Source organism: Equus caballus, chromosome 4 (assembly GCF_041296265.1).
Source record: "Equus caballus isolate H_3958 breed thoroughbred chromosome 4, TB-T2T, whole genome shotgun sequence".
In the NCBI taxonomy this organism is placed as follows: domain Eukaryota; kingdom Metazoa; phylum Chordata; class Mammalia; order Perissodactyla; family Equidae; genus Equus; species Equus caballus.
In genome coordinates this window covers 9055746-9068136 of record NC_091687.1, presented here as the reverse complement: position 1 = coordinate 9068136, position 12391 = coordinate 9055746, and the positions used below count along the sequence as shown (strand labels likewise).

The 12391-nt window shown below is 40.8% G+C and overlaps 1 gene segment (V, D, J or C); it reads left to right on the top strand.

Annotated features, from left to right (window-relative positions):
- The first annotated feature begins 6165 nt into the window (after positions 1 to 6165).
- Positions 6166 to 12391, top strand: part of LOC102149258 (T-cell receptor gamma chain C region C10.5-like) — a 39654-nt gene continuing 33428 nt past the window's right edge. The window contains 2 exon segments of the C gene segment in view: positions 6166 to 6788; positions 6905 to 7209. Coding sequence covers positions 7124 to 7209 — 86 coding nt within the window.

Genomic DNA, 12391 nt, shown 5'->3' with positions numbered 1-12391 from the left:
TGAATCACAAGCAGCCAAGCATTTTACTTAGGGCACAGGCCCTGGAGACGGGCAGACTTGGTTCAAATTCTTGGTGTGCTCCTTATTAGCTAGGCAACTACCAGTTAAGTTACTTAACTTCCTTAATCCTCTATTTAATCTGCAAAATGGGAATCAGTAACACCTACTTTAAGCTTTCAAGGAAGCAATAAATATGCACAATGTTGGACATTCAATAAAGGGTATTGGTTATTGTTTCAGGATCAATATTTATGATATGACCTTAAAAACTTAATCTGTTACAAAAAACCATCAGTTGTTAACTGAAAATTCTAGAAGAAATTTCTACTACTCTTTGAGGTCCACCACTGTTAATTTAATGACTGCTCTTCAAGGATATCTTTTGCTCTTTGCCTACTGGCATGTGAGAGTTATTCTTGAGTTTCTGAAATCTTTCTGAAATTTTCTTCATGGTCCCTTACCCTTTATAATTTAAAAGAAATTCTATATGTAAATACTGAATTCTATGTATATTGAATTAATGGTGGCATGGGTTTTGGGATTTGTTAAGCTTGAGTTTGAATCCAGACTCCATGACTCACTTTTTAAGCGACCCTAAGCAAATGAAACTTTTTAAGATTCCAATGATCTCGTTTGTCAAATGTGGTTGATTATACATACTTTGAAGTATTATTATAAGAACTAAGTTTTTGGGGCCGACCCTGTTGCATAGCGGTTACTTTTGGCGCATTCTGCTTCAGCTGCTGGAGTTCACGGATTCAGATCTCTAGTGTGGACCTACACCACTCGTCAGCCATGCTGTGGCAGTGACCTACATATAAAGTGGAGAAAGATTGCCCCTATGTTAGTTCAGGGCTAATCTTTTCCAAGCAAAAAAAATCATATGAGGAAGATTGGCAACAGATATTTGCTCAGGGCTAATCTTCCTCAGCAAAAAAAAATAATAATAATTTTTATAAGAATTAAATTGTACTTAAGACTGACTTAGATATTATATATTTTAATAACAAATGACTTGGCACAATCCCTGGCACGTGGTGGATGGTGAAGACAGAGTAAGCATTTCATTCCCACTTTCAGAGACTTTTTAAATGACACATTCTCCAAGAGGCAGTACTTGGACTCGACCTGTCATGCTGTCTTTTCAAAGGCAATATAGCCTCACAGAAGTAGAAGGTCTCAAGTAATCCTCTCCAAAGTGTTCCCTTTTTGGCAGCTCTGTCCTAAGATGGACCATCTCCTTCAGCTCACTGTTTATCAGACCATTCACGGGGAAAGGAAGTCTGGAATGGTGATACCACATGGAGTGGATTAGAACTTGCAGGTCCCTGAAGACCACACGCACCTGGCAGCCACAAAGCCTGTGGGAAGAGCAGGCAGGATGCGAAGCTTTGGTTGAGGTTTCTGGGCTACACTCAGCTTCCCTGGAAACTGTGCCTGCCCAGCCCTGCCCCAGCACTGGCAGGAGATGCTGCTGCTGTCTGGGAAGCTGCAGGGCGGCACAGAACAGCACAGGGCCCGGGGACAGGAACTGGGCCCCTTTGTCCACCTAGTGTGGCTTCCTCTCTCCTCCACTGTCAACTCCTACTTTAGTCCCATGTGATGAGGAATGATTTACATTAGAGTCACTGCTTCCCAGTCGTGTCCCAGCCCAGACTGACTGTATGAAAATGTTGTTCACCGACAGCTTCTTTTAATCCTCTGTAGCAAATACACACACTGTTTAGTTCAGTTTCACTGACATCCCTATAAGAATCTTCCTAGACATACACATGGTACTTTATCCCCTATATATATTTAATTCCCAGGTTTTGCTCCAAATGCTCTTAATACGAAGGTTTGTGCCCTCTTGAAGCTCATTACAATCATTATTGACAAGCCTCACTGTGGTCACAAGAAAGAAAGGGAGAGATGGAGGCGAGAGGTCAATATGAGAGAGGGAGAGGAAGCTAGAGAGACACTGATAGCGCAGAAATTAGTAATAGAAACATGGAGAGAGAGGCTATGGAGTGGGAGTTAGAGAAAAAGAGAGAATGACTGAGACAGTGGCATACAGTGATAAAAATAGCTAATGAGAGAGAGAATTATACATAGAGATGGATAGATGTCTCTACAGAGGAGAGAAAAATAACAGAGACACAGGGTAATTAAAAGACAGATAGAGAGCATGACAGAGACAGAGGGATAGAGAGATGAAAATAGAGACAGGCAGAGAGGGAGGGAAGATGGATATAGAGAAAAAAAGAACAGAGACTAGAGAGAGGTTTTGATATAAACGTACTGATAGAGAGAGAGAGGGGTACACATACAGAGTCAGAGATGTAGAAATAGGGAAAGATACAGTAAGAAAGAATTGGAGACAGACGGAGAGGGTGATAGAGCTATAGAGATAAAGGATATATGTGGGCACATTGAGTGTGATAGAGTTAGCAAGACAGAGATAGATATACAGAAACAGATGTAATTATTGACAGAAAGAGAAAAGTTAGAGATATATGCATATTTATATACATATTGCTACAAATAGTGTATCTATATATTGTTACAAATTTGCTTACATGCATACGTATATATTTTAGATGTCATGATTATATACATTTCTAACTTTCTTTTTCTCTTTATATTTAGTATCTTTCCAGTTACATATATCTATATATCTATTTATTTATCTTAAGAGGAAGGACCTGGCCACCCACTTGAGAAAATTGCCCTTGAAAATCCTATGAATAGCAGTGGAGCATTGTGTGATATAGCATTGGAGGATGAGAGGATGGCACAAAAAGACCAAGAAGGGTTCTGCTCTGCTGTACGCGGGGTTGCTAGGAATTGGAACTGACTCCATGGTACTAACAAGAAATCAATCTGTCTATCTATCTATCTGTCTATCTATCTGTCTGTCTATATCTCTTGTATTGCACAATAACACTTTATAACAAACAGTCTGAAACACAGTGGCTTAAAAGTACATTTATTAATTCTCACAAGTCCGTTGATCGGCATGGCTAGTCTGCTGATCTGGGACAGGCTCAGCTGATCTTTGTTGCATTTGGTCATGTGTTGGTCACCTGATGGGTTGGCTGGGGGCTGGCTGGTCAAGGTGGCCTGGGCTGGAACGAATCAGCTCTGTTCCACGTGATCTTTCATCCTCCAACAGGCCAGACAGGACTTGTTCTCATGACAGCGGTGAGGGTCCGAGAGAGCCTGCAGAAGTGCATTAGGCCTCTTGAGGCCTATACTTGGGACTGGAACCCTCTAACTTTCTCACACATTAAAAAATGGTGAAATAAACTGCGCTTCTTGATTGAGAAGCTGTGAGTTCAGATTGCAAGGAGTGAGGTCCAGGCTGGATAAATTGCACTGGGTACATTTGACACTGTGTCTCTCACTGAATGCAACTATAACCCCTGCTTTGAGGACTCAGTGTAGAGAGAATCCTGGTGGCTTTTGTCCTCTCTTTTTCCTCTCCCTGCTTGGCCCCGAACGCAGACATAGTTGCAGGAAATGCAAAGCAGAACAAGTATGCTAAAGCCCAACCTATCTGGCCACAAGATAGAAAGGAGGACCCCTGTGAATTGGAAAATGTTGTAAAGATTGCAGAGAGGAGAGAGTTTAAGGAAGAAATTTCACACAATGGTGTTTGAACAACTGGGTTTCCCCCCTAGCTGCACAGGCATAGATATGACCCTAAACAGCCTACCATTGGCTTTGCAAACTGATCTAGGGGTAAACCATGGCCCGGGTCCAAGACTGGCCACTGGGTGGCGCTCACACAGGACAGATCTGAGTAGCACTATAAAGGCTTTGAAAGCTGCACTGATTGGAACTGCCCACCAAAAGCAGGTGGGAACTTGCTAACTTTGTCAATTGTCTGCAACCAAAAAACTCTGCATCTCCGTAGTATTTAAACACTGCCTCGAACCCCTAACATAACATTCAAAATGTGCAGGGTACAATCCAAAATTACTCAGTATATGGAGAAACAGGAAAATCTCAAAATCTCACAATGGAAAAGCCATTAATAGATGTCAATCCTGAAATGACACTGATTCGGGGATAACAGAATTTAAAGTAGTTGTTACTACCTTGGGATGAAACGGAAAGCGAGGTAGAGATGGAGATAGAATGTAAGATAGATAAGAAAGATATAGATAGAGAGATAGAAAAAGAAAGATAGTTAGTAGAAATAGGCAGAGAGATACAGAGACATAAACATAAAGAGATAAGAGAGAGATGGTAGGAAAGAGGAGAGATAAAGAGAAGTACAGAAAGAGAAAGAGACAGAACTGGAAAGGCAGATAGAAGAGAGGGATGGAGAAAACAGGAAATAGAGAAAAGAAAGAGTGTTGACCTAGAGGCAGAGAGATGGGGGGATATGAAGAGTGATGGAGACAGCAGGGGGGAGACAGAGACATAGAATGGTGGAGAGAGAGCCAGTGCAGGAGGCAGAGCTGCACAGCCATTGACGGTGGTCGTCTAGTCCAGGACATCGTTAGGGTTGCAGGAAGGTAATTTCCTAATTTAATAGTTCTCCTGAATTTATTGCTCTTAATACTCCCATAAAGAAGAATTTTCATTCATGAGCTCTGGTGTCCTGAAATACAGTTTGTACAGAAAGAGAAGGGAAATGTTCGATTCTTCTGTATTCCCCTTTTCAGAATAATGAGATAGTGCCTTAGCAACCTCCACAGGTGACACACTAATTTTGAGCTTCATCAGTGAGCCTGTGTGTTTTCATATATTAGGGCTTTAACATGTTTGCTTAGGTGTTGGTCTTTCGATGCTCATATTGTCCTGTGGCCAGTGAGAGACTCAGCGATATGACTTCTGCATCCTGTGACATGACCACAGCCATCTCTCACGGCGTCTTTGCTTTCAGGCGAGATGACATGTCACTGATCTTGTCCACCTCCTTCTCAGTCCTAGATTCAGGCATTTCTCCATTGAGCCCTAGTCTTTTAGTGAAAAATAGTACTTGATGCCACAGTACAGATTCTAGAAGAGCTCATTGCTCCTGCAGGGTTATTGGTCTCTAGTTTTTCAGTTTATAGCTAAAAAAAAAAACCTCTGTTTTAGAGAGAACAGATTCAAATTATAGATCGTAGGGATTTTATTAAAATTTCTAATTTTTATATCTGCATTTTCCCTTACACTGAAATCATAATTCCTAACAGTGTCAAGTAAAATTATAAAAATATAAATAGAAACAATATTATAATTATCACCGACAACGCGAGGCCCAGAGGATGTAATTTAATCTTTTTTTTTCTTTTTCTTCACTCTCTCCCTCACTATCTCTCTCTCAGGATATACTATGTTCCATGAATATATTCTAGCCCCAATAACGCCCTCTTTTCATTACTGTAGCTCTATACTTCTTTTTACATTCTGGTGGAGCAGTTTTCTCTTCTTACTTTTTTAAGAATTTTCTTTCCACTCTAGTGTGACACCATTTTCTCCTTTCTCACCTTTAAACCACGATTCTGTCCAGCAGGGATGTGCTGGGACTCCACAGCACTGAGCTGCTTCCTGCATAGTGACCTGGAATGTTCTCTTGCAGAGCTGCTGCTGCGACACCTCATGTCTCTGCACGTGTGGTCCCCAAGGCAGAAGGAAGAGCAGCCCGAGTCCCCTCCCTTCCTCCTTTCCCAGCTGTCTGTTAGGATGGCAGAAAATGAACCACGTGAGAGAGAGGCCAAAACAAAGATGGAGAGAGCATTTTTCTATGTGCTGTAAACATGTGTCCAAACACATTTATAAAAGCGGGGGTTCAAATCTCTGTATGCGTGACCTCAATTCTCCCATGATTTCACTATACTTGTTTGATCACCTATCTACCCATCTGTGAATCCAAGTAAATAGCAGATGTGGGTACACTTCCTGAGGGGAGGGCCGCCTAAGAAAACACAGGATGCCCAAGGAAATCTGAATTGAAGATAAACAACAAATAGTTCTTTAGTTCAAGTATGTCCCAAATATTGCCTAGCACCCTACACTTTTTTTCTTTACTAACTTTGGCAACCTTATGCGAGGTGTCCTTTTTACATGAGGATGAAGAGAAATCGTCTAACACATGGACGTGATACATACACACCCACACACATTAATTTCTCTTTGAGGAGAGTCAGATGTAGACCAACATAACTGATCCTATTTCTTTTACTAAACCAGGTTCAGAGCTTGTCAGCTTTGCTGTGGGTGCCTCACAGTTTACTGACAGAGGTGGAAAGGAAGTCGGTTCAGGGCGGGCGAGAATACAGAAGCTGCATCGCAGGACAAGCCCATGGCAGCAGCGGGAACACTGAACCCTGAGTTGCAGGGAAGTCCCCTGACTCAGGACCGCTCCCTGCACCAGGGGACATGGAGCTGCATCCATGGCTCCCCTGCCCCCTCCATTGGCTCAGGCTGTCCCTTCCTCTGCTCTGGGCTCTCAGGGCTCCTGGTTCCTCCTCTTCTGCAGAGGGCCTGCTCTCAGCCTGCCCCAGGAGGCTGTCAGGAAATGGGCTGAGCAGAGAGGCAGGGCTCCTCCCCAGGCCTCCCCCAGCCCCACCCACTCTGGGTCATCAGCTGGGTGGTCTTCTAGGAGAGCCCCTCAGTCACTGCCCTCCTGTGACAGCTGTGCAGAGCCTGGCTCTGAATCCCTCCTTATGTGCTGGGGTCCCTGTCTTTTGAGCAGGACTGGATTGTGAGAGGGTGTCTGCCCCTCCTGTCGTCTGTCCCTTTCCTTCTAAGGCCTGAGGAGGACGGCATGCTGTGGACTCTCGCCTTCCTTCTAGCTTTCCTGGCTCCTGGTAAGTGTGCTGCCTGGATGCTCCTAGGATTTTTCTCTCTTTTTTGGGCAATGGGAGGCCACACGAAGGAATTCCTATTACCGCTTCCTCATTACTTTTCATTGTTCCCTTTGCAGCCACTTGGATATCTTCCAACGTGGAAGGGACACAAATGTCAATCACCAAGCAGGCTGGGTCTTCAGTTGTATTCACTTGTGATATTAAACAAAGGATCACCTACGTCCATTGGTACCGACACAAGGAGGGAATAGCCCCACAACGAATTGTCTACTACCATCATCAAGACTCCAGATTAGTGTCGGATCCAGGAATCCGTTTAGAGAGATACCGTGTTTATGAAAGCACAGAGAGGAACCGTAAAATTGAAATCCGGAAGCTGGAACAAAGTGATTCTGGTGTGTATTACTGTGCTATCTGGGAGGCTCACAGTGATTCACATCTCCCCTATTCTTCACTGAAAATATTGCTTGTGGCTGCCAATAAGTCTTGACACAAAGGATAGACCAGCCCCTGCCTCACTTACCGCCCTGACTTCACTGTGCTCTGAACGAGACACTCAGTTCAGTGCCCATCCCCCACCTTTATGTCCACTGGCCTCCCTCCACTCCCAATGAGCACTTTCTCTCATCTCCAGGCCTTAGGCAAGCAGTCTAGCAGACATCATATTCCTTCCCCTCTTCTAGGAGCTGGTGGAGTTCATTTTATCTGCTTTCTGGGACAAAGTAACCTAGGGTTGATGTGTTCAGGGAGACATTTACGAGAGCAATATGGGAAGAATAGTGATACCTAATCATTTGTCCATTCATTATGCTGAGATAACGCCTGAGAAAGGAGCTCCTGCCTTTCTCAGGAGAATGAGAAATGATGGAATGAAGACTTTGGACTTCATGAAGACCTCGAGCTGGTATCCAATGTTTCTTTTGGACAAACTGATGTTTCCTCTACCATACCCAACCATGGCACTGTTCACACAGTGAAAGTGTAGGAACAAAGTGATTGTTGTAGAGATGCCAAGCATTGTGTTCTATTCACGGGTCTTTTGAAGTTCAGCCTCAGCCAGAACTGTTCTGTCCTAAACAAGTAAAGCCAAAGTTCCTTTCCACCCCTCCCCCAACATTGACATGGCCAAGTCCTAAACTAGAATGAGTCTTATCAGATTAATTTTTTCCCAATAATTAAAATAAAGGGATGCTTTCCAAGAACAATCAATAAATAGTATATGTTTGAACTGAAAAGTCAAATGGGAAAAGGATGTGACTGTCATATTGGGCCAGGTTTAAGGATATAAAACTAATCCCGAAGTACAGAAATGCCAGATTCACCTGTGTGTGGTCTCTTGCGTATTGGATCCTCCAGCTTTCTACCGGATCTCTTGACCTTGACTCTAGATTAGAGTCAATAGCTCCTAGAACAATAGTTCTCAAACTGTGGTCCAGGGACTACCTGCATCAGAAGCACCTGGAAAACTTTGAATAAAAGTGCAGGTTCTGGGCAACATCCAACACAATAAATCAGAAATGTAGGATGAAGGCTGAAAGTGTGTATTTTTCAAAGACCTCCGCAATGATTCTTATTCAGATTGATTTGTAAGAACTTCTGTCCTGGCAGGAATAGATAAGGTGACCTGTCTCCCTATGAAATGGTCCAATTCCCAGCCTGACACAACAGTGCATTCTAGAAAGGTGCTCATGAGCTTCTTCCCAACACACAAAGCCCTCCTCTCTTAATGCACCCTTGATGCTGCTGCCCTAACAGGTAATCAGGTAATCACATTACTCTATAATTCCACAAGAACCACAAGTGGAAACTTCAGTTCCTCTCACTTCCGTGACCTCAGGCAAGAAGAATTGTACACTAAATGAACCAACTTGAACTTGCTCTACTGTTCCAGGGACCATGTATTTTACCTATTTTGCAGCTCTATGAAAGCTTTTTTCCTTACATTGAAGCATTGACATATTCTCATTTATATTCTTCTAATAGTGTTAAGGCTTTATTCTGCACATTTTTTCTTTAATCTTCTTTGAACTGAATTTTTGTTTATGAGATAGAAGTAGGAATCTGAATGTGGACATCCAATTTCTCCCCCAAATTATTGAGTAATCCATCATTAATCCCACAGTTTTTCATTGCCACCCCTATGATAACTAAGGTTCCATAGGCTTCACACAGCCTTTTTTACTCTCTCTCTTCTTTTCACTGTATGTGTCAACTTACATGTGACAATTTCTGTAAGGAAACGTCTAGAAGTGGAGTCATTGTGAATGCACAGCTTCACCTTTACAAATGGTGCAAATAGACACCATTTGTAAAGGTGACAATAGACAAATACCAAATTTTGTCTATTCCTATGCCAGGAATACAGTATTTTAATAAGTATAGCTGTATAACAATTCTTGCTTTTTGGTAAGCAAGTTTTCTTGTTTTTTTTTTTTTTCAAAACTCCCTTGGCAATAATTTATGCATGAATAAACTCTAAATATATGTACCTTTATTTATTTATAAAGTGATAAGTTACAGGATGTATGGTAGAACTGCTTTGTGTCTGATCCTGGAGCTGTTTACAGACACAGATGCAGACAAAGAAAAACCAGACTCGGTGAACTAGATTTTGGGTAAAACATCCTACAATTTTTCCCACTCTGAATGCATGTCAAAATGGTCCTATTGGATGGCAGATAGGCCTGCTGTAAATAGAAAGACCCCAGATGGAGGGGAAGGGAGGTGACTTACCCTATTTCAGATTGAGCCTGTGGACTTGCCAGACACAGCTGTTTCTTTTCCTTCTACAGTCAGTGTTAGGAGGCAGCTAGCATCAGAAAAGGAAAAGGAAGAAGGGCAGACCCTCAAGCCAAAGAGAACCTTGGTAGCTGCTAGGGACTTAGCCAACAGATTGCCCATCCGAGGACAGTTGGCCATGAGCAAGACCCAAGGTCTCATCTGGAGTCCCAAGTTTGTTACCACCCAAGGGGGTATTGTCTGCTTGTTGCAAAACATGCCAATTGCTGAAAGGCAAGGTGGTAGGAGAGAAAAGGTTTTATTACAGCTTGCTAGCAAGGGAGAAGATGGTCAACTAATGTCCAAAGGAATCATCTTACAGAACAAAGACTACAAGCCAGTTATATATGGGGCTGGTCTCTGAGTGTGGGAGGCATCTTTGTGTGGGGCAGACATCAAGTCTTAGTTCCTGATAATCTTTTGTTTTACTGGATATACATCAGAGACCAGAGCAATGCCCTATACCTTGATTTGGTTTAAAGACAAGAAAAAAATCTCCAATGTATATAGTAAATGTTATCCTTTACATGAATGGCACCAATATATGATTTGTTAAAATAATTTCCTGTGTTCAAAAAGACTAAGGTCTCTCTATTAAGGTTTTCTTAACTGTTTATGTTTTCACGTTGATTGAATGGATAACTAAACATTCCTTGCAATTTGACCAAGTGTTTTAAAAGTGTTTAATATTTTTGATAAACTTTGCTCAAAATTAAAGTCTTTCTTTTGATCAGGGAAACTTTGAGAATTTTCAAGTAGCCCTGGGACTTCTCAAATAGTTTGCTCTCTCTCTTCCTATAAGGAGGAAGATGTTAAACTAATTAGACTTATTTGGTATGAAAATTATATGGGAAGCATTACCAAATAAATGGTGATAAACTTTCACAGATGATATATAATGTAGGTACATGTTATTGATGTAAGTGTTTTAAAAATTATATAACATTCATAAAATCCTGATCTGTAATGATTATAGCCATAATTCTACTTATTATTTCAAAGTGTTGTATGGCACAAAAATAACCAAATTTCTTTGTCAATTGCCATTTTTAAGTCTTTTGTCATTTACAGAGAGTTGCGTTTTACTCTGCTTTTCCAAATGTATTCTTCCTCAGAGATATTGACAGAAAAGGCTCTGGAACCTACTTTGGACTCCAGGTTTTTGATCAACTATCAGATCATAAAACTGGACTAGGTTAAAAAAATTACAGAACTCTAGTACAGGAACTGATGACTTCCTGAAACAGCTAATAAAAGATCAAGATCAAGCATTGATTATATGGGACCGAATGAACTGATGAGGATCATTAAAATTTTTGTGACGTTTTGTTTGAAATATTGCAGATTTTTTAAATGTTTTGTTTGTTCAGGTTTATGAAAAGGTTCTCTCTTTCCTCTTAAGAGAAAACTATGACTTATAGCAATTTGAAAGTTATAGTTTTGTAATCAGATTTGAAACATTTATCTTTTTCTCCCTAACAGATCCCACCAGAATTTTGACACTCTTAGTGAGAGAATATTTCTTACTTCATGGTAATGGAGTTATTTGCATAAGTTCAATAGGAATCTATTCTCCTTATAACAGGACAAAATTGAAAACATTGGTCATATTACCAAAGCTTTTACTGGAATGTTGTATTTGAGAGAAACATGCATAGACTCAGATATGACCAGATGCCTTTTGGGAAACGAAGATTGAACTTTACGAAATAAAGTCGCTTGGAAATATTGGCTTGGTTCTTTGCTTACAGGGTTCCCATAAAACTTACCAGGTGAGTAAAGAAGGTCACTTTTCTGGCAGGTAATTCACCCAAATCTCTAGGTATTGCAGGTTGAATCTGAAAAGTCCTTGGGTTGGCTTTCCTAGCCTCAAAATACCTTTGAAGTTCAATCTGAGATATCTTATAAAAAGTTCCAGCAAAGCAAATTTGAAAGAGGCTGTAAGATCAGCTATGAGTCTTGCTTTATGTATGTAAATAATAGGGCCAGGTTTGTTGAAACTAGACATTTTAAAAACCAGTTAATTTTAATTTGCTATAATTGGTAAAAATGATTGTGATTTTAGAGATAAAAATTATGTTTCAGAAGAAACTATAGTACGTATTCGAAGATATTAGTTTCTAGTTTTTTTAATTGCCCTTAATGGTTTCTTTTCTGTCTATAATCTAGGGGGGATCCTGAATTCTTCTTGTCTCCTGAAATATCTAGCTACAAATCTCCAAACTAAAATTTTCAAATTTTTCCATCATTTTCATTAGGAATTGTTGAGAACAGCAACCACTCTGTTTCCTGAAGCTCTGCAAACTGAAGCTGGCTAAGTTAATATACACTTAAAAGAGATCACCACAATAGCATGCCTGTTGTTATGTAAGACACTCAAAAGGATACCTGGACACCAGATGACATAATCAGAAAATTTCAAGCTGCAAAAGATGCTTCAACCCTGACATCTAGAAATCTTCTTGAGGGACTGTCCCATGGGCAGATAAACTGGTTTATAATTTACTCCAACAACTCATGTTGTTTTTCTTTTTGTTTCCAAAGAAATACTTATTAAATATCAGATTTCTTGCTTCCACAATATAGGCCACAGTATGGGATCCCACCCACATCACCGCCTTCTAAAATGAATTTAAATGTATTGATCTAGTATCAGAACGAAGAAATGTGTTCAGTGAAATGCAATAATCTACCAACTCAGCTTCTGGACTGTGAAACTTCTTAAAGTTTCAAAAACAGGAATGTGAGGGATCAGAATTGACCACCCAAAATGTGTCTCTTTGCCTTCATTATTTTTAAGGAGACAAAGGCTCTGAAAGAAACTT